This window comes from Streptopelia decaocto (assembly GCF_964273445.1).
Source record: "Streptopelia decaocto genome assembly, chromosome: 18".
Taxonomy (NCBI): Eukaryota; Metazoa; Chordata; class Aves; order Columbiformes; family Columbidae; genus Streptopelia; species Streptopelia decaocto.
This window is the reverse complement of record NC_138673.1, coordinates 2,154,859-2,181,866: the sequence shown is the minus strand read 5'-3', so window position 1 is coordinate 2,181,866 and position 27,008 is coordinate 2,154,859. Positions and strand designations below refer to the sequence as shown.

Below are 27,008 nucleotides of genomic sequence, written 5' to 3'. Positions count from 1 at the left end.
GATAGAATGGGAATTGGGTTATGGTTCCCCTGGCAAAACCGTTTGGTGTTGGAGAAGGGGAAACCGTCCGGTTCCTTGAATTTTCCCCTTTTTCCCTTTCTCCCTGCAGTCAAAGCCCGGCTGCTCAGACAAGGCTTGGGGGGGTCATTGCTCTGGTGCCACCAAGGCTTCCGTCTGCATTGAAACTTGGCCATTTTAGCTCAGTTTTCCCCATTCACCCTCCCACCGCCCCCAGTGTCCTCCCACTGTGTCCCCTGCTCCAGGGCAGCTGCTGTCCCCTGGTCCCACCAGCAAAACCATCCCCTGGTCCCACCATCACAACCATCCCCAAGCCCTTGTCCCCCAGGTCAGCAAGAGGGGGGAACGTGTCTCTTCTCCTGTCCCCACGGGCTTCTTTCCCATCCACGTTGTTCACATGCACAGGGATATTGCCCAAAGTCCTGCACATCCCAGGCCACCTTGGCTGAGAGCCTCAGCAGCTTGTCCCCACCAGGGCTAGGAAGGTGCCCAAGCTGTGCAGGGACCCTCCTGTAGTTTTTCAGCAGCGCCTTCATCACCAGGATGGAAAATAGCTGCTGGTTGCGGACTTGCCTCCTGGGATTTTTCCCTTAGGAAACAGAATCGTGCTGAAAACATGTAAAACTTGAGTTATTTCCCTCCAGTCCTGTCGTGGGAAGGTGATGGGGGCTCCTCCCGTGGGGCAGCAGGGCTGTGTTTGCTCCTGGCTTGAGCCAAAGCTGTGGCCCAGCAGGACCCGAGCGTCAAGGCCCGTGGTGGCACCGGCCTCCCAGTCTCACCCAGAGCTGCTCTCGGCCCCGTGGGGACAGTGGGGACCGGTGCTGGGGAGCAAGTGTCCCCAGGCGCAGGTACCCGCAGCCCGCACGGCGCTGTGACTGCAGCTGGGGTGAACCCGTCTGCACAGGACTCTGCTTTGACGCTTAGGAGCCCAAGTGTATTTTGCATTTCCAGTCTTCTTCCCATCTCATTTTTGATATGACAAAAGTGCAGTCTTACACTTTTAATGAGGGCTTTCCAGCCTTGCTCAACAGCCTCTGGCATGAGGTTCCTGAGGCTGCGTCTTGCAGGTTTGAGCCAGGGTTTTGCATTAATCTGGAGGCACTAAGCAAGTACCTGAAGTCATGCCGCAGGTATGGTTTATGCTGGTGTGGTGGACATGCAAACTGGTCTATACTGGTGCGTAGGACATGCAAACACACTGGCTTACAGCTCGCTGTTCAGTTCTCCATTTGCGGTGCTGGAGGGTTGAGCTTAACGTTTGTGGTTTCTGGTGCTGCTGGACCCAGACTTTGAGTTTCAAATCTTTCTGATCTTTGATGGGTGAGGTGTTGTGTGGCACTAGACAAGGACTCGGAGCATGCACAGGAAAATGTGGGGGCTACTTGCCTTTGTTGGCCCTAACTGAGTTAAATCATCCCTGCTGAGAAACACTGAGGCACACGTTTGATACTTTACCAAACAGTATGTTTGGCTGCTCCCTTTACATGGGTTTTCAGAATTGCCCCATGATATGTTATATTCCCTGCAGATTTCTGGAGTAAATGTTGATTCCAGGTGTGGTACCACACGTCTCTGGATGTTTGCTTGGAAAGATGCTTTGGTCTAAGGGTGCGAGCAGGGGCCGCGAGGTTTGAAAGCGCTCGGAGACGTTTCGTGGGCATCTGCGCAGCGTGGCTGGGTGAGCTGAGCTGAAGGGTGCGCAGGGAGCTTTGCACCATGTCAATTGTTGAAGGGTTTCTCCTCGGGACGGCAGATCGGGATGTTTGTAGGACTGTGCAGGACATTTTTGGAGAGGGATGCCGGCAAATTAGTCGGGTGCAGCTGCTGAGTTGCCAGCCAGGTTTTCTGATGTGCTGGGCTGAGCCTGAGCTTTCCCCGTGTGTGCGGGTGGTAGCACTGGGACGGGGTCTTCGTTGTGCTCCTGGGTTTTGTCCGCTGTTGGGAAATGATTATTTATCCACTTTCCACATCAAAGAGCAACATACGTTGCCCTCTGCATGTGCTAGTGCTACTTTCTAAAGACCATGACATGTACGGTAAGGAATTACTTGAAACAAGCAGCAACTTTACTGAGCCTTAAGAGAAAGCGAAAAAATAATAGTTTTGAATTTGTTGGGGTGTTTTTTTGATTTTTGCACTCAGGCTATTTTAGAGGCTGATATTTAAATTTTTCACTTCTTTTCCCAAGGGAGTCAGCCATCAGTTTGTGAAATCTATACAAGTCTTTGGGTGTTCAGAAGTTCACAAAGCAGGTGGATGTCCGGGCATGAGAAAGCCTGAAAAATTCACGAGGTGTGAAATGCCACTGGGGGACTCTCTCTGCCATCATCCTCCGCTTCACCTTGTTATTTCCTCTCTCGTTTTGTCCTGAGAGCCAAAAAGATTGTCCTACACAACTCGGGGTAGTTTTACTTTCCTTTTAGCGTCCCCGCATTGCTTTGCTGCTGGGAACTGGGATATTCCAAATGTAGCCAGAGTTGGTTAAACCTTGACCCAGAGCCTTGGGGAAGGGCAGCCCAGCGAATTTGATAATAGATAAGGCAGGAAGGGGAATCTAGGAGACTGGTTTAAAGAAATTAATAGTTATAATAATAATATAACACCACAGTGCTTAATGAGCCTAAAACAGCAGCTCTTAAAGCAGCTCAACTCCCGCTCTCCCAGCACCTGGGGAAACAATGAAGGGTCTTGTCTTTTTTGTTTTTAAATGCCTTATGATCAGAATGTCTCTGGCATTGTGCTGCGTGTGGCTGGGTGGCGGTGGGACGCTGGTCTCGGGGCGGCTGCACCGCCCGGCGCTGCGGGACCCTCCGGGGCCCTCCGGGTTCCTCTCTCGTTGCACAACAGATTCACCAAACAGCGAAATGCAAAAAGCGTTTCCAGCCCTGCAGGGAGGGGGGGCAGAGAAGAGATCAGCCCTCCCGCATCCTCCTTGTTTCTCCGAGGCCTTTGTTTTCTTAGAAATTTCAACCTTTCTCACGTTCTGGGTGTTACTATGTAGATTTTTGTCTTTTTTCCCCCCGCCCCAATTAGACTTTGGCTGCAAATTCTTTTCTACTGTGCAAGTGTGTGCGTATGTTCATATAATTGTAAAGTGTTTACATAGAAATCCTTAGTATGTCTCTATTGTACAGATATATAAATACCTGTGTTTTATGTTCCTATGGCTATATACTGTACATAGCATATATACTTGAGCAATATAGGTTAATATATACTGCGTGAGTACTTGTGTGTATACTCCAGGCACACGCTCTGTGTGTGTGTAGGTATGTAGTAAGTGCTGTATACACACATTTATTCACCATATATTTTTAATTCAAGTATATAGGCAATATGAATACTTAGCTTCGCTCTTGGGATTTCCCTACGCGGTTTTAGCAGAGCAGCAGCAAAGCCAACGTGGAGCAAAGCTGCGGCTCCTCCGCCGCTGCGAGGGGCAGAGACACAGCCGCCCGTTCGCAGCATCGCGTTTTCCTGCACAACACCCTGTTCCTCTTCAGCTTGGTGCCCCGAGCACAGAGACTGTAGGAAAGTTGCTCCTTTTTCTTCATAGATATTTAGCCCTGAATTGCTTCAGCCCGTAAGCAGCGACGGTTTGTTTGCAAAGTGCCCGCAGTGGGGTTTGCAATGGGGCTTCCAGCACCTCCGAACCTCCTGCCACCTGGTCTGGGGTGGCCTGTGCTTGTCACCGTGTCACTCCATGGTGGCCTTTCCCAGCGTCTCCGGCTGTTCTGCGGGTGTGTGGTTCCCTGGGACGTGGCTGGTGGTGGTTTAGTGGCCAGGAGACACCCAGGGCTGACGCAGAGAAACTCGCATTTGTTGACCTATGAGGAGCTTTACATCGGTGGGTTATTTTTATTATAAAGAGATGAAAGTGTTGGAGGGCTAAAAGCAAAGAGCTGCTGTTTGGACTGCATCGCTGGGCTCTCTGCATCTCAGCCGCAGTGTCCTGCTCAGCTGTTTGGCAGGTCCAGCTGGGACGAGGTTTTTACCCAAAACATCCCTGGTTTGATATTTCAGCTGCGCTTCCCCAGGTGCAGCTGATCTCCCGGCTCTTTGAGGCCCCTGGTTTTCAACCCGGCCCATCGGTGTCTCCTCACAGTGGTTTGTGCAGCGTTTTGGTTCGTGTCAGACGTTGGAGTCAGTTTGGTTTGCGGTTGGTAGAGTTTCTGAAATACTGTGGTTTACGTGGCGTGTGGTGTCGGTGCCGTGGCCAGAGGGGTCAGTCACATCCCTGCGGTTTTCCCTGTACCCACATGTCCTGTTTGAGAGCACCGGGATGTTCAAGCTCTTTGTACATCCCGGGATGTTCAGACACTTTGGAGCCAATCAATGACTTGAGTTGACGCCAGGTCCTGTGTTGGCACAGTCCGTGCTCAATGAGAGAAACATTCTTGTCTTGGCACTGGATAATTGGTATTTTCTGATAATGACAAGGGAGAAGTTCTTCGTTCAGCCCGAGCCCGAGCGTCTCTGCCGGCTCCCGAGCGGAGGTTTCTCACAGCAGCGCTCGGTGATGGACAGGAAATCATTTTCTGATGAGGATTTCATTTCTCTCTTACTATGACTGTTGGGGACATCTCCAGTAAGCAGCTTAAGGCATCTCACTTACCTGTTCCAGTCCTGCCTGCAAACATTGGATTGGATTAAACTTTTATTCCCTGCTAGAGAGTAAAACCCAGTAATCCTTTGCCAAATAGTATTTACATTGTATAGCAAGTGCTGGGATGTGTTTACATTGGCTGAGGTGTGCAGAGCTGCCTCCAGATTTAGATACCTTCTCCCCATGAGCGCATCTGTCTGTCTGTCTGTCCCCTGCCTGGGCTGTATGTACCAGGGGCAGCGATACCAGTGATACCAGCAGCATCCCTCGGGCATCCTGGCAGCCCTGAGCCACTCTGGAAATGTTCTGTGCACGTCCCCACCGAGGGCTGTGGGACCTTCCCAGGAGTGAAGGGAAGCATTTAACTGTGAATCTTGAGTTACTCTGTTGTCTCCAACCCACGCCCATTTGCCTTCCCTCCGCCGCCTCCTTTATTTAATCCTCATGAAGCACAGCTGGGTGGAAATACCAGCTCTGGTGAGCACAGGTGAAGAACGATGGGGTTCTGCACTGGAGGCTGATCTGCAAGTCCTTGCTGTGGCAGCAGCAGCCCCTGCAGCAGCTCTGCTGAACATGGAGCGATGCACAGACCCCAGTGAAGCAGGGGAAAGAAATGAAGTATGTGTCAAACATAGTATATTATAATGATAGGGTGTGAATGTGCAGGCAAGCATACCTCTTTGGAACATATCGAGCCAAGATGTCCCTTTCTTGGTCTCTCTAGACAGCACCAGCCATTTCTCCCTCAGGTTGGGGAGATGACGTGTGCACTGAAGCCAAGGACTGAATGTTACCTGGGAACTGCAGATCACAGGTAGAAGCTTCTCCCCGCTCTGTAATTCCCTCTTGGAGATGATCTGTGGCGCTGCCTAGTTTGCCCAGGATGGAGCACGAACCCTGGGCAGCTCATCCCCCCTAAAAGCCCCTAAATTTAGTGTTCAAAGTGGGGGGACAGCAGCCCCCACCTCCTGCCCTGGCTCCAGCCCAGCTCGGCTCTGCCCCAGCTGGCACCAGCTGCCTAATTCCCTGGCCTCCCTTGGGGTGTTTTACCCTTTTTTAGCTTTCTGTAGAATTTTGTAAATGAAGTGTGGGTGGATTTTGGGATCAGCGACGGATGGAGCTGCCCAGCAGGAATCTGGCAGGGTTGAAGTTTTGAAGTATCCCGGGAGCGGAGCAGCAGCGCGGTGCTCCCTGTCTGAGCTGTGTCCCCCGAGCAGAGCTGATCAGTGGCTCTGTCCAGGGAGACCCAGCGGTTTTACCGGTGTCCTCCCACCCCTAAAAGAGAATGCCAAAAAAGGGCTTCTTCCATCCTTCATTGTGCAGGGCTGGTTGTTTTTGTCCTCCCTGGGGCAGCGTCTGTGTCTCTGGCGTGGCCCATTTAGCCAGACGCAGTCGGGGGCTGGCTGCAGCGCGGGGTCACGCTGCTCCCCCGGCTTTCTGCTGCTAGCTCAGCATCCCGAGGATTTGAAACCAGCTTTCTGCCTTTTGTTTTTTTTTTTTTCCCAAAGGATTCCTACCAGCTCTTCTGTAACTTGAAAAATGCAGTTTTTCCAAGGACCCGCTGCCCCGGCTCTTGTGGGAACGGCGCTGGCAGCACCCGCTCGCTGGCACGGCCGCCCGGGGATTTAATGCTCCCGCGGGTCCCAGGAGGGGAGTTCAGCCCTGTTTGCCGGCTGAAACACCCACTGGAGCGGCCACGGGCTGGGGGGCTGCCCTGGGGAACGGGTTGTATGGGACATGCAGCCCCGGCAAAACGAGCCGCCCAGACCTGGTGTCCCCGCTGCCCGCACAGTCTGTCCCAGCGGCTGGGAGGGAATTCCGCTCTTGCTGAAGGAAATCAGCAGGCTCCGGTTTGGGTTTGTGGTCGGTGGGACGAGCAGAAGACCATTTGCCATACGGGAGGATGAAGGAAGGGCCGAGGGCGTTGTGTGCATGGGGCAAAGGAGAAAAAACCCACAGCCTTTTGGTGTAGTTGCTTTTGTAATTATTTTTAAGGGGATTTTTTTGAATTATTGAGGTGACTGAAATTACCTAAAGAGCTGTCTCTGCTTCTACAGCTGCAGGAACCACAAACCTTCCTCCGGCGGTGTTGTCTCTGGGCAGGACTGGGCTGTTGGGGGCGCAGGGACCGTTCGGACCCTTCCCACCGCAGCTCCCGCAAGGCCCAGGGTGTCAGGGCTCTCCCATCCAGCCCCACGGTTCATCTGCAGCAATATGTGTAGGCAGCCAGTTTAACTAGACTTGTTCTTGAAGAATTCACTGGATTTTGAATGTCTCCTCTCATGTTTCCCTCACGGTGCGTGTTGGTGGCTCCAGCCTCGCGTGGGATGGTGCCCGGGTTGGGGGGGGTTGAGCGTATGAAAAGGACGGCTCTGCAGTAGGAACTCCCTGTTTATCCTTTGAAGGGTAGGAAGAGACCTCAGCCTTATTTTAGTTTAATCATAGGACTAAAAAATGAATTGTGCCCTCGCTCTCCCCACCCCGACCCTGCCTGCCAGGGTCCCCTCTTGCAGCCCCAGGGTGCCCAAGCCACGTCTCTGTTCTTCCTTTCTCCAGGTTCTTATTGGCATTTGTGAGCTGCTCTGATAGCATGGGGGGGGTGGGGAGCACAGGAGCTGCAGCTCCCAGGGGACAGGCTGGGTCCTTTCCCCGTGTTCTGGTTGTGCTGGAGCTGGGACCCAGACCCACCCTCGCCTCTCACTCACAAACCTCGCTGCTGCTGCTAAAAATATTCATGCGAATTCGGTGGCCGTCACTCGCGGGGCTGTGAGATCTGCATTTCGGTGCCGCTGGTGCCCAGATCAGGGCCTGGTGCCGCAGAGGGAGGTGGCCCTCGCCAGTGCTCAGTGTCACAGCCAGCGTGGTCCCGGCCCCGGTACTTCGCCCGTTGTCCCTCCTGCGTGGGGGCTGCAGGCTTGGATTTGGGGTTCATGAGACATGAAGTCGAGGCGTGGGCCCTTTGTTTTTGCACTGTGGCAGCCGTGTTTGCTGGGCGTGGCGGTGACAGGGAGGGGGACACTCGGGGACGCTCATCCTGCCGACTCGAATGGGACAGGCAGGGAGCAGGAGGCTGCTGGGCAGTGACTTGCGGCAGGATCAGGCTTTGGATGCTCCGATTCAGCCTTTGGAAGAGCCCATCTCCCTCCCTCGCCATTGACTGCCCACTCTCCCCTTTTTATTTTTCACTAAAATTAGGGACTGTGATGATCCCAGTTTGGTGAACACACACAATGCTCCCACCACCGAGCTGTGCCAGCAGGTCCTGGTGGCACTGGGATATGGCTCATCTTGTCACCTCCTGCTCCTCGGGCACGGGGAGGCACCGGGAGGGTTAATTTGGAGGGAGCCTCATCATCCTCATCAGTGCTTAGGGACACGTTTTCAGTTTGGTTTCTCTGTTGCGCAGCGGGGTCCCAGTGCAGGTTCACACTGTAACTCCCCTGTGTTGGGCACCTTCAGAGCTGGATGAGTCTGCGTCAGCCCTTTATAAGTGTCTCAACTGGCTTGAACAAGACTAAGGAGTTCTTTCTTTCTCCCCCTTTTTTTTAACTTAAGAAGGAAACCAAGTTGTCTGCAGGTGCCCAGGACAGCTGCAGCATTGACCCAAATTTCTAGCGGGCAGCTAAGAGGCTCCTGGTGCAGCCTCTGCCCAGCTCGGACCAGGGTCTGCTCCCCAGGGCCCACGCTGGCAACACAAACCTTCCAAAAACTGTTATTGTGTCATTTCCTCCGTCAGTGAAATACCACTTCTGGCCTGGGACACCCACCAGACTGGCTGAGGACACCGGCAGCCCTGGGCACCCCTCCTGCAGCCCCCACTCACCTCTGAGAAACCTCTGGGGGGAGCAAATAATGCTTTTTTTTCCTCTTTAATTACCAGACTAATGGAAAGCGAGTGGAGGGATCGACCCTGTGCAGGGGTCTGTGCTGCACCCATGGGAAGGGGCTGCGCTCCGTGGGGCAGCAGCTTGTGCGAGTTTGGGGCACAAGGGACGGACAGAGTCAGTGGCCTTTGTGCTGGGGCAGCAGTGGCCTTGGTGGTGGCTTCTGCGTGGCTGGGGGGACGTTACACTGGGGGGACGTTACACTGGGGGGCAGGAGCGGCAGCAGATGAGGATCGTGCTCTGGGCACAAAGCGTGGAGCTGAGAAGTGGATGCTTTGCTTTCCCAGCGAGTGCACACGCTGCTTTTCTTTGCTGGTCTTATGCTGAAAAGCTGAGATTTATGTACTGTATGGAAAAACTACAAAACAAAACAAACAACAAAACACACACAGAAAAAGAAAAAAGAAAAAAAAAGTCCTAATGTTCCAAAATAAATGACAGTATATTTTGTACTTTGTAAAGTGTTAATTAAAATGAAAAAGAATAAAAAGTGAAACATACGCTATCTGCTTTTGTACTGATCAAACTGATGAAAATAAAGCAGAGCTTGGCATTGTCTATAAGCTGTAGCGCTCTTTTTGTTCACCCTACAACCGCGCTGACCCTTATGCCCACCCTTCACCTCCATACACCCGTTGAGGTGTCCCCAAGGCACCCAGTGTCCCACGTGTGCAAGAAAAACCAATGAAATTAGAGGCATCACCACCCCATCACAGTTACAACCTTTTACAATGGATGTTTAAAGGAAAGCAGCTTGCCGACACAAACCGAGATCAATTATCCCCTTTTTTAGCATAGCGTAACCCATTTTTGACTCTTCTGGTCAAGTGCAAGAGCATTCACATCAGAATTCAGGGTGGGATTGCTAATCTGGGATGCGGCCTTCATGCAGAGTGGTGCTGTGAGAGTTTAATCCCGTTTAAAATAAAATCAGCACCCGCAGTGCTGTGCAATCCAGGGCTGCCTGCAGCCACCTGCAAAAGCAACGGGTGCCTTAGGGTAAATAAGGCTTTAGGCTGTTAAACCTCCTTCCCGCCCTGGTGCAGGAGATGCTGAGGGGGCTCCAGCCCCTTGTGAAAAACAAAGCAGCTACAAAAATAGATTCTGATGAGTCATGACAAAGTAATATCATTTCAGGAGTATTTTCAACACTTCGGGCTAGTCATTAGTTCTCTGAGTCATTTGTTTTTGAAGGATCCTGTAGAGAAAAGCGTTTGCTGTAATAAAGCAGTTGCCTGGAATAATCTTTGTTTTTATGGGCTTGCTTGTGTTTTATCCGCTCCTGATGGGTGTCGCAGCCCCGCGCCGAGGTGCCACGATCCATACGTGTACACGGCTCCGAGTGTCGTGTCCTGAAGCATTTCAGGCTATTTTAAGCCAAACACAACAGCACAGTGGTGTTTGGAGGGCAAATTACTCTTGCTAATCAATGCAAAAATCAAGAAGGTTATTTTAGTTCTAATCTGCGCTGCTCCTCGTTTGCATCCCTGGCCTTTACCCACCCTCACTGCAGGTGTGTTTAGGGATGCAGGTATATTTGGGGCTGGCTGATTGATGACCTTGAAGGACAAAACAGTGCAAAGTTACTTACCTGTGATGAGCTGGGGTTGCTGCACCTGCATGGGCCTGATCTCCACCCACACGTTTCCCAGTGTATTTTCTCATTTTCTGTTGACAGAGAGGAGGACAGAGCAGCTGGGGAACACCTGGCCAAGGTCAAGACCCCACTGTAGCCCAAACAGGGGGCAGTGCTGGTGTTTCCAGCCTGCGGGCTCTGCCGCTGACCCAGCTCCATCAGCCGCGTGTTCCGTAATGCCCACAGCCTCTGCAACAAAAGCGCAAACGCTCCCACCGCCTTGAGCCACACAACACACACATCTAGGGCTAAAGTCCTTGCTGGCATCTAATTAACACACAGAGTTTGCAATTTACTGCACAGCAAGACTGCAACACAACCAGGTACGACACCGCATTAATTCTCATCCCAGGCCCCGAGTGGCATCAGGAAGCGCTTCTGAAGGAGCGGCTCACACCCCACAGCGCTCCCGGCACCTCCAACAGCAACATCCACCAAGGGAAGTGCTTGAAACACCTTTGTACCGCCCTTTTTTCTATTTGTTTTCAACACTTTAATAAGCTTCCTCATGTTAAAAAGGCATAGTTACTCCCACAAGGCCAACCAGACCTTTGGGCAGCTCAAATTGCCCAAGTCACACATAGAAGGGATAAATTAAAGCTAAATTAATGGGAATTCACAGCAGTGAAAGTCTGCCACAATTTAACAGCAGCTTTCTGCTTGTTCTGCCTCAACCCACCACAGCAATACACAGTCACATTAATAACTCACACACTCTTTATTTCTGTGTACTGTTTCACCTTTCCTATATTTTATGCAAAGCCCTTCAAGAGTCATTTAATCAAGGCAGAGTTTACCCCCTGAGTTTCAGTAATTACGCAACAGATCTGATACAGAATTCCAGTTCATGGAGGCAAAATACAAGGCCATGGTGGTCTGTGGATACGGTGCCTGCCTACAAAGTCTCAGTTCTGCAGGTGTGGAGGGGTCTCAGCTGGCAGAACAGGTTCCCCTGTCACATCACCGTGAACCAAAATGCTTGTGTTTGAATGCAGAGTGCAAGACAGAGCAGCTCATGGGTGACATCAAGCTCAAGAATACTTCCATCACTCCTGATAAAGACTTCATAATAACTTTATTAAAAATATATTAGCTTGGATTTTGCCCATTAAGCCTCTTTCCCCTGCTAGGCACTACCAAAAAACCTGGCTTATTTAAAAGGGCTCTTTGCAACTAAGAGCCACCACACACCTGAAGACAGAGAGCACAGGGACACCCAAAAAATAATCTAAGGCCGCTGTTTGTGATCAGCACATGAAGACACAAGGACCCCATGAGCAGCAAGCGCTGCTCGTGTCCACTGCGCAAGCACCGACCCCGCTGGAGCCAGGAGGAGCTTTGTTCCAGCTGACCCCACGAACAGGCTCCACTGGCTACTGCCACTATCAGTCTCCTTGCACAGCAACGGCAGCGCAGACAGCCTGTGATTTATCTTCCTGTGCTTAGTTAACAGTCCTTTCCCCCTGCAGATGAGTTCTCACCTTTCCAGTGTAACAAACATGTTCCTTGGGTGTTCAGAGTCCACGCAAAAAGCCGCCACGGCCTGGGTGAAGAGCACAGTGGCTGCGCGACCAGCTTCTGTGGGGACAGCAGCCTGGGCAGGGTGCAGCTGGCAGGGGACACCCAGGACAGCCGTGCTGCACTCCAGCAGCCAGCATGACTTCTCTTCCACATAAAACATAGTTATTAAAAAACCCCTTTCCCTTGAGAAATGGTTTGGCTCAGCCCAACACCGACACGCCGGAGCTGGTGACAGGGAAAGCCTCCATAAATGTGCTACAAATTTCACCTCGTGCCAGTTTTCCCTGAGGGAGCTGCTCTTCATACTTACACGAGGGAATCACCAGCTGCGGGCTGGGCCTCGGAGGCTTTGGGAGATCGCCATGAACCAACCAGAGCTCTCCCCACATTTCCAGTCTCCTCAGGGAAACGCAGATCTTTCCTGCAGGCGGGCTGGAGCATTTCAACAACACGGACATGACAACACGCACTGCTGTGGCTGCCTCTGCTCGCAGTCACTTCTTGCTTGGCTTCACGGAATGAGTCTTCCTTTCCAAGAAGCTCGTCACCAAGTCCCCCATCTTCTTAGCGCAGTGCTGAGGCCCAGCAACATGCCTAGATGAAAGACTTAACCATGCTCACCATATGATCCACTCCACACGCAACATCCACCACCTCGCCAGGTACCGTCACCTGCAGCAGACACACAAGAGTGGATTACTTCTCAAGTACCTGATACTTCCTATTTCTCATCCTCCTTCTGCTTAACACGCCAGTTGGTTTCACATGTACCTATGCAAGTGCCATCTTGAAAACCCAGAGAAAGCAAGATTCAGCACCAGACATGCGTGTGCCCTGAGCTGTGAAATATTCCACTTCTCCCTCCGCAGAAGCATGTCAGCCTTGGGAAGGACAGGGAGAGAGGTCTCACCAGCAGACAGCGAGGAGGCTGTAGCCTCAGCCCATCTGTTCCGCAGCAGAAAGAGCATGACGGAGCAGAGAGTAATCCACACAGCAGGAGGATCTGCTCAAGCATCACAAGGATTTGCCTCTTCTCTCATCAGCAGGGACTGGAGGGAGGCAAAAGCTCAACTCAGCCTAAAGCAGGTTTTACTTTGATGCTCAGCAGACCTTGCTCGCTCACGACTGTAGTTACAGCTCTTCCACTTACAGTTGACTTCAAACACAAGGAAAGCAGAGGCTGTAAACACCAGTTTTTCCTTACAGCTAAGGGAGAGGGCTGGTTCTAGGAAAGGAGGTGACAGATAAGTACCCTGGTAGCGGCCCTTGTTTTGGTATATGGCTGTAGCAGTGTCAGGCGTTGGCTGTTTGAGGGAGCACAACCCTCTGTGTCCACACAGGGAAACCTGGACACGCCACGCTTGGTGAATCCAGAAGCTCCACTCAGCCACAGTGAGATTTTAAGCAAATGCTCCAGAGTTGGTTTTGGTTTTTTTGTTCATTTTTAAAAGAAAGCATGCTGAAGAAACACATCCACACACGGGTGGATGTGGGTGGTCCAACTGATTGCCTCCCTCCTCTCCTACTTGGCTTTCAAGAAGAGCAGGAACATCTGTTGGGCTGAGTACTGAACTCCAGAGCCAAAGACTCTTCTACACCCACAGAGTCTGGCTCTCAGAGCCACCCGAGAGAAGGGTGTGGAACTGGAAGTGTTGTGAAAACAGTTATAAAACCAGTTCATGGCTAAGGATCCCCTGTTGAACCACACGGCGACCCACCACCAGAGCTGCTTGGCTCGGAAGAGCAGCAGGGGAGGGCAGCTCACTGTGGTGTGGACCTGCTGCCACCATAGTCTGACCACCAGGACTAAAACATTCATCTCATTCAGATGTGCAAAGCAAGTCTTTTGGGTCACAGATGACCAATACTGGTGGTTTTCTTTGCAGCACGTACAAAAGCAAAGTGCAGGTTAGAAGGGGAAGGGTCAGTAAGGGGAAGCAGGTAGAAGACTGTGGACAAGAGCAAGTGAAGAACCACTCAGAAGTGATGGCACAGCATCGGATTTTCCTTTGGAATGTGAAATCTATACTGAAACAGCAGAAACAGAAGACTAAAATTTACTGAGTATCTCCATCCCTAAGTAGGCTAGGCAAGGATCTCTGGAAAATGAAGCAGTTCTGCAGTCATCTTAGGCTTCCACTCTTTCAAAATTACTCTACAAAACCATGCAGCACATGATGTTTCTTAACCTCAGGATAAAAAAGACCAGCTAAAGAACATACTCATGGCCTTAATACTACCATCCTTACCCTCCATGGGAAGTACTGGTCTTCCATTCTTCCAGTTCCCAGGCACCCTCTTAGATTCTTGCCCCATACAAACAGCTCCCCTCTGTCTATACAGGAAAAAAAAAAAAAAAGAATAAAAAATAGGGCAGAGACATTAAAAAGGAAGAATTCTATTTGTGATGCTGGCAAGTGTGGCTTCAGTTCTTCTGGGAGTATAAAGGGTTATACATGCAGCATGAAAGCCATCGGGTTTAGTCCCAAGTACAATAAATGTACTTGTGCTTGGAGAAAATGATGCCTAATGAGCAGGACAAGCATCAAGTTCTGGGCACAAGTCTTTGCTTCCCCCTCTTGCAGCTCTTGCTTTGGAATATTCTTTGAAGAAAGAATGCAGCAGAAGAGATTCCAGGGGATCATTTGTGGTGAACTGAATCATTTGTGCTGGAAGTCAGACAATTAGAGCTGATCCACAGCAGCTACCAGCACAGCAAACGGGGTAAGCACGGCGGTGAAATCTGCCCCCAGTCAGCACCCAGGGACTGGTTATTCAGCTGCCTGACAAAAGTGACCTAAGAGCAACTGGGGAAAAGAAAAAAACTTGTGTTCAACAGAGTTGGAAAGTTTTAAGCTCCTCAGCAAAACATGCAGATCTCAAAAGCATTCAGATCAGCCCCACAGCAGAGGCAACCAAAACAGTCTATAATTAAGATTTAATGGGAACACAGTTTCTAACGCTTCCTGAATACCCATGTCACGCACGCGGCTTCCCCACGAAGGACCAAGCACTTGGCACTTTTCACCAGTGCACGGTGACTTTTCTCTACCAAGCACATGAGTTTGTGCTGCTGCCCTCTGCTGCCCATTTTTAAATGACCTTCACATTCAAAACTTCTTTAAAGGCTGGTATCAAGTACATGGTGTACATACCTTGTATCGTACCCTGTGCATGTTAAATGTGCAGGTCCTCTCACCTCAGATTCCTAACTGAATGGGCCAGAAGAGCCAAGAAACCCTGATATCTACCTCTGATTTAGACTCCCAGTTTTGTCCATTTATCACACGAATTCCTGCTGCTTCTAAAGTGCAACTGACTGTCATTCTGTACAAGGAAATGAAAAAACCTTCCTGGGTTTCCTGTCTGAAATTTTTTGTTTGCTTGAGAAGAATAACACATCCTTAATTAAAGCATAAATTACTTCTAGAAAGGACAGGTATGTAATAGCCTTATGTTCGCATTGTAATAAGCTTTATCACAAGAGCACCTATGGTAAAAACCACGCTGACACCTGTAAATGTGCTGCCCGCCCCTCCTGTTGCGTTCCAGTCTAAGTTTAAATAAAGATGGGAGGGGTTTTTTTCCTTCTAACTACCAGTAACCTGGCAGCGCAACATCCCCACAAGAGCAGGACTAGCAACTTACTTGTGAGTGCTGCAAAATGGCTGAGTCCACAGCGAACGTGAGCAACGCGGATGTCCGGGTTGAAGTCCGACCAGCCAAAAAGACTGGGTGGGATCATCTCTGGCACTGCTGTCTCTATTAGGTTTGGTCCTTTCCCAAGAATTCCATATCCCCAGACAAAAACATTTCCTTCTTCTGCATTACAATGAGAACACATTCTGTAAGAAAGTCTGTGCTTGTGCAACGCATGCCATGACCAAAAGTTAATCAAATCCAAAGGGATATTTTCCTTTCTCCCAGAGCAGTCTAGCACCTTTTGATTATATAAATTAGCAAACAATGCATTCCCATCCAAATGCCTTAATTTTTTCCTAAGCTGTGCAAGTAGATCAGGTTTCACAGGCAAAACTTTCATGGGGAAATAATGTCAGCATAGTGCTGGCTAGATTAAATACCTCAGCTTAATGACTGATGGGACAGAGGTTGAGTGTTTATTATTGCCGCTTTTTCCTTTGAGGCATGGCCAAAAGAGCAGCAACTGGCTGCTCTGCCTGGCATCCTGCCTTACCTGGCTGCCTGGGAAAGGCAGCAGTCAGACAGCACAACACAGTAAGGTGCTGTGTCTGCTCGCTCTGCTCCCTTCGCCCCAGAAGCTCCAAAGTCTTGTTATCACAACAACTGCATCATATATATGAAGGTCTTCCTCGAGATGATCCTTCACAAAGGTAGTACACTCCTCTCCCTGTTTCTCAGTGACTTTGAAACTATGTTCTCCTGGCCACTGCCAATCCAAAGCAGCACTCAATAAGAAGCCTGCTGCAGAGTTTCACTGTTCTCAGAACTCTCTACTCTTCACCCCAGTTTTTCAATATTTATTTACATGTCAGATTTACAGTAAGACTGAAGGGCTCTTCTATCTCTCAAGTGTTGCTCTACTTCCTATATCCATCTTCACTACAGACCACACATGTAGTGATCAGCAAACAAGGGATCTGAAGAACAAGCAGTGACCACGCTCTTGTTCTAGTTTGCGTGAGCGCTCACAGCAGCACATACTGGAAGCTCTGTGGCTACTGAAAATAACTCCCCTAGTACATTCCTAAATCACAGGTTTCCCAGTCTTCCAGCTTTCCTCCTAACAGACAGTACTTCCCTGTTTCCATTGAATAAGATGTCTTTCCATGATGTTCCAATCCACCTGCTGCACAGCTTTGCACAAGACGACGATTGTAAAAGCAAACTCACCTGTTAGTACGACATTGCCAGTCCCTCCACACGCAGCCTCCTTTATCTTCCCAATCTTGAACGGCAAATGTCTGGGAACATTCACCTGTATGAGGTTGCAAGAGAATCGTTAGAGATAAGGTAATAAACTGCAAACTAGAGGTACACTTTTACCTTGTTCTTTAGTTCTGGTTAGAGCTCACATACACTCAACTCCTGATAGAGTCAACCTTTATTGCCTGAATAACAGAATGAATGTAAGTCCAAAGGTTAAAAAAAACTATGTGAAATTCATTAAGGCTGAGAGTGCAGACAAAGTGGAAAAAGTTACCCACTGGAAAGCCTACGTGCATGGCACAGAGCTGGGAATGCTTAAGGTCCGCTTATATCCCTGGCTCTCCAAGTCAGACACAATGGAAATGTCAATAGCTGACACTAAAATTGGTGGCATTTTACATGGTAATACAGTGGCATTTTTAACATACTAGGGAAAAATCACGTGAAGGAGAATCACTCTTATTTTGTACATTTTAACACAACAGGAACCTACATGGCTTGACACATGTAAACAGTGATCTCAGATTTCACAGACAACATCCAGCTCTTCTATTCCACAATTTGGACTTTATCTATATTGTACCTAAAACTCGCGCTAACTTGCCATTCATCTGCTTCAGACATCTGACCTCCACCAAGCACCCAGCCAGGAAACTACTGCACTATTTAGCCTGGTCATTGTCGTCAGGCCTTACGGGTCTCAGTAATTAGCCCTACATTGAGGATGCATCAGGAGAGGTGTGAATAACACAGGTACGTATTTTACTACAGCAACTGTCCACTCTCAGCCTTCTGTCAAGAACAGCTTGAGAATTAATTCCCTGATTCAATTTCCTACACTAACTGTAAGAAGACACCAACTGCCTAATGACCTCAGTACTACAATGCTTAGTGTCAAGTCAGTGCTACATTTTTCCACTATGTAAGTTTGCTCCAAAAAACTTTTATCTGTGAAACACTGGAATTTGTTAAGGATTCAGCTATAAACCTACTAAGGTCATTGGTGAAAAATTCACCAACAAAAGGGTTGAGTGGAAGGGACTTTCAAGGGTTACCTGGACCGACATCACGCTCAAAGCAGGACGGCTCAAAATTCTAGCTAGCCAGCCAAAATACTAATTCCTGTCCAGCACAAGCACTCAAGCTGGATCTCAATTTGGTGGAAAGTCCATGGGATGGGGAAAGGAGAGAAGAGGGTGGACTCCTCCTTTATAACAAATGACACAAACTAGGGTGAGGCGACACAAAGCTGTACAACAGTTTCAGACAGATGCGGTTTGTAAACAGAGGTAAAACCAGCCTGCTAGTGGTGTTAAATTGATTTATGCTGCTGTCAAAAGAACCCTGAGCAGGGAAAAGTGTGTGATTTTTAACTCTGTGTGCAGCAGTTGAACTGAAACATGTAAAAACACACCCTCAGGCTCACTGACCTGAGTGGTTTCTGTCACAGATGCCAACTGCAAGTATTCTGAATTTCCCCAGCCAAAGACGTCTCCTTCATCTGAAACAGCCAGACAACAGTCCCCATAGGAAGAGACCTGGATAATGTTCACTCCAGCGATGTCACCACGTAGCTTAGTAGGAACACTGGTGATGTTGTAGTGTCCAAGACCTGAAAGGAAAAAAGCAGAGAGATGACAGAAATTTTTCCAGACAAACTTTCAACACCTACATAGGACCATTTTGTCATGTTATAACCCAATCACACTTCCTCCAAAAGAAATCTCTTAACTACTAGCTTCAACAAGCAGTCACAAGCACCAGTTCTACTGGTCAAAGCTATGTCTTTAGAGTATGAAACAACTTTATACAATCACATCTGGAAAACTGTCCACATCCTCATCTCTCATCTGCGTGGACCAAAGCGTTTGAGAGAGCATCAACCAAGCTAGGCAGATATCCTGATGGAGGTCAAGATTCTCAAACTAGCTGCGTCCTGCAAGGAGACCCACGAGCGACAGCACACTGCCATCAGGTTATACAACAGCAAGTGAAGCAGCAAGAGGCTGGGAAGGACAAACAGCTGTCTGGACAAGAGGCCTGAATGTAGATGACAAACAAGATGTGCTACAGTATGTCCATCCAAGAGAACCACGGGCAGAACCCAGCTTCAGCAGCAGCAGGATGGAACAGCAGGAATGACTGAAGCTCTCTGACAGGAGGAGCAACCAGAAAAATGGCCTGGCGAAAGATCCCATGATAAGAGCGTGGTACCAGCCAACAATCTCTGTTGGTTCAAAAGAAGGAAGAAGTAAAACAGACCCCAAAATGAGAATTGGTAAGGCAAAGTCTGCACAGAATGAGGGAGCTAACCTTCCCATGCCATTTCCACATCCCTCCACAAGCAGACACATTCTCCTCAGACTGCATGCTTGGATCACCAGCAAGGCACCCTAAAGCTCCTCTAAAAATGAACTAGTTTGTCTCAGTTTGGTTACACAAGAGTATTGGGAACATCTGCACACAGCTGGAAATATACCAGCCCCTTTCTGTCCACATATGCATGACAAATATATGTCACAATCTCTGAATCAGGACAGCTTGCTCACTGAAACACAAGCTGAGCTGAGCTCCTACCTGTTTGTCCATCAGCTCCCCAGCCACACGCATAGACCGCACCTTTCTTGGTTCTAAACAGGCTGTGGTCCTGTCCGCACACAACCTGCACACAAACAGAAGGTCAGAGTCGGTCAGGAATGGCCACGTGTTCAGAATCGATTCAATGAAGCATTACTTGGCAGACAAACTGAGCAATGAACCTCTAACAGAGCCCATCTGCTCAGATTTTGACCTTTTTCTCTAGATCGAATGGCTCTACAGGCAGGGCAGGCCAAGAATAGCACGATGCAGCACAGAAAACAGCAGCATTTTCTTGTGGAAAGTGATTCTGCAGTTGATGTGCTCTGAGATCCACAACAAGGCCTAGTTAACACAAAGCTCAGTTCAGGAGTACAACACAATAAACGAGCGAAGAGTCAATAAGAGATCTCCCTTCCCAGAGTGCTACTGCATGGCTCTCAATGCCAGCTCCAAACTGCTACCGATTCCTTGCCATGCGAGCACTCTAGGAACACATCTGTTCTCAAACTGACATTGATGTTGAACTAGCAACCCTGTCTGCCACAGGCTTGGCGTGAATTAAAGCCAAGATCTTCAAAAGCAGACATTAAAAATTAGCCAAAGATTAAAGGGATCCAACAGTTAAGAGACTGATTACCAAGAATATTAAGCACATAAGTGCTGCCCTCAAAATACAAACAGGTACCAATTATTCAACCCCCTTGAAAAAAATAAAATGATAAAAATCCAAACAGAAGTTTACAAGCCTAATTTAAAACATCATTAGAATGTACCACAGCACATTCTCATCACGTGGACCTACATGAATGACCTTTGCTTTCTAGGATGCTGCATGGCACAGGAGCAATGTTTGCCCAGAGCACTGTTCCAGTGGCACAGACCAGTGAGCTGCTCCTGTGTCTGGAAATTCTGCAGCTCTGCAGTCCCTTGCCCTCCTACAAACTTGGCCCTAGGGAAATGCTGGCTCACCTAACAAGACAGTCTCACAGCTCACTGTGGAAATGGGGAAGACAAAATTCAAAATAAAACAATTCAAGTGGTATAGAAGTGCCAAAGGGGAACAAGAGCAAGGAACCAGGAAGAGATGACATTTCAGAACAACCTCCCTGCCGCAGGTGTTACCTAGAAGTCGAGCAAGCAAATGCTGCATCGAAATTCCCAACAAACTCTTCAGGAAGGTCAGACCCTGCACTGCCAGTTGCAACTGCTCCACTCTGCAGAGGCACGGAGCAAAATGCCACCTTGTGCTTTATATAAGCAACCATATAGTAGATCACCTTATCATTTCAAAGAGCTTCAACTACTTCAAAATCACAGACTGGTTGAGGTTAGAAGGGACCCCTGAAGGCCACCTGGCCTAATCCCCATGCTCAAGCAGGGCCACCTACAGCAGGTTGTCCAGGACCATGTCCAGATGTATCTGGAATATCTCCATGGATGGAGACTCCACAACCTCTCTGGGCAACCTGTACCCGTGCTCAGTCACAGTAAAAAAATGTTTCCTGATGTTCATCGAGAACCTCCTGTGTCTCAGTTTTCATTAGTGAAGATGATCGGACCCAGTACTGATCCCTGGGATACCCCATTAGTTACTGGCATTCCACTAGTCTTCGTGCCACTGATTACCAGCCTCTGGGCTCACTTATTCAGCTAGTTTTCAAAGCACCTTCAGAATTCAATAAATAAGGTCCTCTTACCTGGACAACTCTGCTGTCAAACTCCTTCAGCTGATGAATTAGATGGCTTTCACTGGAGAGCAGCAAACAACCACCGAGAAGAGAAAAGGCAACACAGAGGATTTCAGAGGACTGCAACTGGAAAACGTGAAGGTAAAGCCTGGCTTTACTGAGAGCCTCTTTGTTATTACATGAAGAGAGATTATTTCACATATTCTTTAATACAGACAAAGAGCACAGATCCAGTGTAAAATTACCGTGCAAAGAAGGAAAGTAATTTTGCGTTCTCTTATTTAAGTAGTTCAGAGCTGTCACTTTTAAAATATAACCTCTCATGGGAATTGGGGGTGGGAGCAGCCCCCAGACACGTTCCCTAGTCTGGAGTGAGCACAGACACTCGATAATACTGCAGCACCTACATAAACACTGCACTTAACTAGCAATTAACCAGATTTAAATCCCAGAGCACAAACAGAGTAGTGTTAACATCCATTTCATTCTTTTACAAAAAGAGGAATCCTGAACAATCCAGCTACAATACTAACTTTCAGTATCAAGGCAAAAAAGCAGGGTAAATCACAGCTATTTTCTTAAGCTGTACAGGCCAAGGCTCGTGGATCACAGAGAACGATCAGCAAGATCTCTTCTACACCCTGCCAAGGAATCAGTAACTGTCAACATATTCCCACTATCCACTTACATAGCTACTTTACAGAGCATTTTGAGAATATGCCTTGGTGTGGCCCACAAAACCCCTGTAAAGGAAAAGCACTACGGATTCAAAGGCAGATACAGCAAAGAGATTTGTCAAAAGGATGCCTCTTTTATCGTTAAATGGCATTTCTAACACCCTCAGAAATAGCACCTGCACTCTGACAGGCTGAAGGGAAAAAGAGCGACTGCTAACACCAATTACCTCAGGCTATTTATGAAGGTTGGATATTCTCACTCTGCCTTGTGAAAACTGCCACCTGCTGACATCATTCTGTCTTTTGTGAACGTGGTCACAAGAGAGCTTGTGCCCAGCCTGGGTTTAAAGACAGGCCGTTTATATGACGCCTGCAACGTTCTCAAGCTCCTTAATCTTAAATGGTACCTTATGTTACCAGATTTTTCCCACCCCCAGGTTGTTTTCATGCAATTTTGTTTTTAACATTAAGGAAGTTCAGGATCTTTGGATTCTCACCTGTAAGTTTCATCTTCAACAACCTTACGGCCACACTGTCCATAAGAATTGTTCCCCATGGTGAAAACTGAAAAAGAACGATAAAATGCACTAGTTTTATTACTGTCCAATCCCGTGAAAGCCTCTTTTCAAGTACACAAAATACTTTCACATGGTCCTCAGTGTGAAAGCTGGAACACAGCACTGTAAAAATTGGCATAAGGCTCCTTCAAACCAAGTCCACCTCAATTCAAGGGACTGAACCCATTTTTCATCAACAACATCCCGGTGATATTGTTGCAGGCCCAGTAGCGGTACCTGGAGTCCACTGGCTGTTTGTCAGTAATTGCCTGCTTCACGCTGCCGTTGCCAAGGAGACGCAGAAATAGATCAGCGCTCCCACAGGAGCCTTAAATCAACCAACCAAGCAGCTCACCCGCTGATAAGCAGCACTGGATCACTCAGCACAGCACGGAAGCCACTGCACAAGAGAATTCTCAGAGACGTGGAGAGCCAATTCACAAACAGAATCTTCTGTATAAAGGCCTACTAATTAATCGCTTTTATAAATGTAGCACTCTGGGGCTTCCAGGGGAAAGTAACACAGGAGTATTGGCATAGCCATCCAAAACTGAATTCCAAACGACATCAAACTGAACAAGACAAATCGGCTATGCTTAAATGAGGCCTGGGGCTAGATAAACAAACAGTATTTTGCAACACTTGTAGCGAAAAAACTTCCAACACATTTACAGCTGAAGCTAAGCAGAGCTCAACACACAGTTATCAGCTCACAACTCCAGGGAGCAATTGCAGCAAGGCCAACAACCACCTGCACCACATTTACAGCACAGACAGCCCACCAGGGTCTAGCTTGGCAGGACAGAAGACACTATTTTCCAGAGGTTTTAATGGAAGCGGTGAGGTGTCCCCTGTCAGCAGCACAAGCAATACTGTACCTCCTTCGCTGTCTGTCAGGACCAGGGAATGGGCTCTCCCACAGGACACTTGCAAGACTCGAGTCTGCTGCGGCTTCTCCAGTGGTAATGGAATTGGAGATGGTTCCAAGACGTATTCATAGCCTTTAGCTTAAGGAAGAGAAAAATTCTAAAAGTCGGTAGCTTCCACAAGGCAAATTCATAATATATTTGCCAATCCTGTTGTACTTACACTCGTATTTTGTTCCAAAAGCAGATACATTTTAGAAAGCCATGATACTAACCAGAGTAAAAGGGTGACTGGGATTCATCAGGGGGAGGCGGAAGTTAAAAACTATAGGGATGACTGAAACCAATAATCACTGCCTAATCAAAAATCGTCCATACTTAGAATCTGAACATTATTAAGGCTTGAGGTGGCCAGACCTGAGAAACAGAAGCTTTCAGCCATATGTTCAACCACTTTGGTGAACCAGGCTGGATTACTGGAGAGCTTAATGACAAGCACCAAGTAAGTACTCTCTGCAAGTGGGGATATTCCAAACGAGGTACAATCACCAGCACCAAACCACAAAAAGACAGCACGAAAGCTGAACAAAAAAATCTCAGGGCTTCATAGTTAAAAAAGGGTAGATTAAAGGCCCTTTCAGAAAAAAAGGAATGCAAGAAAACATTAGCTAGCCTGGCTCCATAGGGGATAAGAGAACTAAGGTTTACAAGAGAAAATGACAGGCTGTACTAGAAAAAGAAGATTTAGTAACTTGAAGAATATGTAATCAGTTACGGTCAGCTGGGGAAAAAAAGGAAAAAAAAAAAAAGAACAGCAAAACATAAATCAGTACTAGAGAAAAGGTTAAGGGGAGATAAAAAGCTTTGATATCAAAGAAAGTCACTCTAACAAGTGAAATCAAATCCCAGAGGACCCAAAGCAGTATTCCGCTCACATGGAGCAGTGCTTTAACTAGTTCTCACTGCTTTCAATTAAAAAAATAAAATAAAATAAAATAAAATAAAATAAAATAAAATAAAATAAAATAAAATAAAATAAAATAAAATAAAATAAAATAAAATATCCACACACTCTTTTTTCCCTTTTCCAGTCAGACACTACTTTATGCAAGGATGGGCATCACAACTGGCTGTTTACAATGGCAGGAGCTGCCATGCAATACAGCAGGAACTGAAAGACAGTAAAGTCTGTATCCGTCTAAAGATGTGGAAGTCAAAAAGCAAAAAACCTTTTCCCCTCTCTCTGTTCTTTCCAGCAGAGCAACAGAGGCTACCGGGATCTGCGGGAAACATCACTGATATCTGAGGGATTCTGGAAAAAAAGAGGCAATGAAGTGGCTAAGGCAAAGGAAGGCGAGAGTAAGGTATTAGTAGTCTAGCTCAGGAACAGCTGAAGTCAGAGCATGAAATACGACCACCTGAGAGAAGGTTGCAGATTGCCCTGGAAACGAGCCATCTACAGGGACACAGCGTGAGAACTCACAGGTGCCAAAGTGAGGTTACGGAACTGAGTACCGAGCAGCACATCCAACGGGAAGCTTGTCTGTGGGAAGTTAAATACAGAGCAGTAGCAATCCCGATGGTCTGCGCTGCTCTTCCTACAGATCCTACCAAGCACTGAACGGTCCCCGACTTAGAAGGGCTTGAACTGCATGACCATTTAACCTATTTCTGGATTCTCTGGCAAAAATAACCTGCAGGTCAGATGGAAAACAGGAACAGGTTTGAGAGCCTGGTATGCAAGAGAATGACTGAATCAACATGTTTTTCCTTCAAAATGTAATTTGGTATTAAAATTTAAAAAAAACTACAGTTTTACCAAAAAAAAAAAAAAAAAATCACTGACTGTATAACATGATCTCTGTGGGAAAGCAAATTAGTTTATAGATGCAAAGGCAACAGAAGCGAGCAAACCACCTTGCCAGAATAATTTTATTAACTAGTTTGCTACATTGTCTAGTATCAAACTATGGAGAGTCACAGCAACGCCTTAACCAAAACACATGCACTTCTGCAGAATAAATAGTTACTTAGATTTCAGTTACATCCAGTGCAGTGCAAAGAATTGATGTATATCTTGACCAACTACAAAGCACACAAAAAAACAAGCTAAGTTCCAAAAACAGAGCTCTTTAAAAAAATAAAATAGAATAAGCACAGTCCTGCCATCTGCAGCAACACCTCCTAGATGTTTCCACGCCTTCTAATGCAAAGTTTCCCAGTAAGGGAAACTTCGCCCTGTAAGTCTTTAAAACACCCCAATCCTTACTGCGATCTCTCCTGCTCCTCTGGAAGCCGAGCTGGGAATCCTTGTTCAGCCCCATGCCCCACACCTTGATGATGTCCGTGGTGGAAGAGGAGAGCAGCGTGAATCCGTACCCGCAGGCAGCAGAGGAGATCTGTGAAAACACACCAAAAAAAAAACGCACACCGTGAAGTTATAAATTATGGCCTAGAAAAACAAGAATCACCATCACTCATGCTTCTTTAAGCTATACCCAAATATGGCCCAAATTCATGGCACGTATGGTCTTTGCAAAAATGACCAGAAACATGCACAATGGTGTAAACTTAAGTCCAGCGTTCCTGACTTAGAGTTTTGAGTTTGTGTGCACACATCTTTATTTTTGCATTATTTTGCAGCCACTCAAACACAACAGGAAGACCCATCTGCTGACCTGCAGCAGCAGCAGGTTAAGAAAAGCCAAACACAAAGAGATACTAAGAGAATAACCTTCTCCCATTGTAGCCATTTTGCCAAAAAAAAAGCCGTATTACAGCTCTGACGTTTGTTAAACTGGACCGCACAGAAAGGGCTGCGGGGCACTGGAACAGGCTGCCCAGGGCAATGGGGAATCAATCCCCGAGGGGTTGAACAGCTGCGGACATGGTTTAGCGCTAGACTGAAGTTACGGTTGGACTCGATGATCTTAAGGGTCTCCTCCAACCAAAATGATTCTATGATGTTTCAAACACATAGGCAAAAGAATAACATGACTTTTAACACAAGGTTTCAACTTGGTCAAGGTAAAAATAGCCTCGAAAACCACTGAAAATGAGGCCTTATTGCTCTATAATGGTGTTTACACTCTTGCTCTCCTATGGCTCTGATAAAATTATACGAGTACTTTTTTTCCTGCCTGCTACTGCTGTTATACCAAAAATCACCCTGATGAACAGCTCCACGCCAAGAAAAAACAAGAACAAAACTACAACCGAAACAAAACAATGACAAAACACTCACCAAACCAAACCAAACCCCACAAAACACAAAATCCAACCCGCGTGGCAATCACCCCCCGCCCACCTTCTCCGCCGTCTCCAGCCGGTACGGCGTGGACTGGATCCGCCGCGGCTTCTTCCAGCCCGCGTCCGGCCGCACGAAGCTGGGGACGCCCAGGGCGCCCGAGTAGCTGAAGCCCCACACGAAGACGCGGTCCTTGCGCTTGGCCGCCTTCCCCGCGTACTGGAAGACGGGGGCGGCCTCCTCGGCCTCCCGCAGCTGGCGGACGCTCCGCGGCCGCGCCGCCTTGGCCAGGCCCCTGCGCAGGGCGGGCGGCGGCCGCGCTCCCCTCAGGGCTCCCCTCAGGGCTCCCCTCAGCGCCCCCCACATCGCTCCCGCCTCCCGCTGCCCCTCAGGCCGCCGCCGCCATCTTGCCGGCCTCCCGCCCCCTGCGCGCACGCGCCCAGCCGCGGTGTCTCGGTGACGTGCGACGTGAGGGTCGCGTCTTAAAGGGGCTACACCGCCCCGCGCAGTTGGTGGGGCCCACCGCACACGCTGACCCAAACCCAGATCTAAATCTAAACCTAGACCCAGACCCAAGTCCAAAACCAGAACCAGACCCAGTGCCAGGGTCAGACCCAAATCCAACCCCAAACCTAGTCCTAGACACAGAACTAGACCCAAACACAGACCCCAACCCAGACCCAAATGTAGTCACATACTCAGAACTAGACCCAGATTCAGACCCAAATCCAAATCCAAACCTATTCCTAGACCCCAAAGCAGACCTAAAACCAGACCCAGGCCCAAATGGAGTCACACACCCAGAACTAGACCCAGATCC

General features: G+C 48.3%; 1 protein-coding gene across 1 annotated transcript; it reads right to left on the bottom strand.

The window, feature by feature from the left end:
- Positions 1 to 11,202: 11,202 nt before the first annotated feature.
- On the bottom strand, positions 11,203 to 26,567 carry RCC1L (RCC1 like). Its single transcript, XM_082068456.1, has 11 exons — positions 26,249 to 26,567; positions 25,211 to 25,340; positions 22,954 to 23,082; positions 22,016 to 22,082; positions 20,851 to 20,902; positions 19,151 to 19,235; positions 18,004 to 18,185; positions 16,538 to 16,622; positions 15,314 to 15,487; positions 13,915 to 14,000; positions 11,203 to 12,337 (listed from the first exon to the last, which is right to left on the bottom strand). The coding sequence occupies exons 1-11, from the start codon at positions 26,552 to 26,554 to the stop codon at positions 12,260 to 12,262; spliced, it is 1,374 nt and encodes a 457-aa protein (XP_081924582.1). The 5' UTR covers positions 26,555 to 26,567; the 3' UTR covers positions 11,203 to 12,259.
- Positions 26,568 to 27,008: the final 441 nt, after the last annotated feature.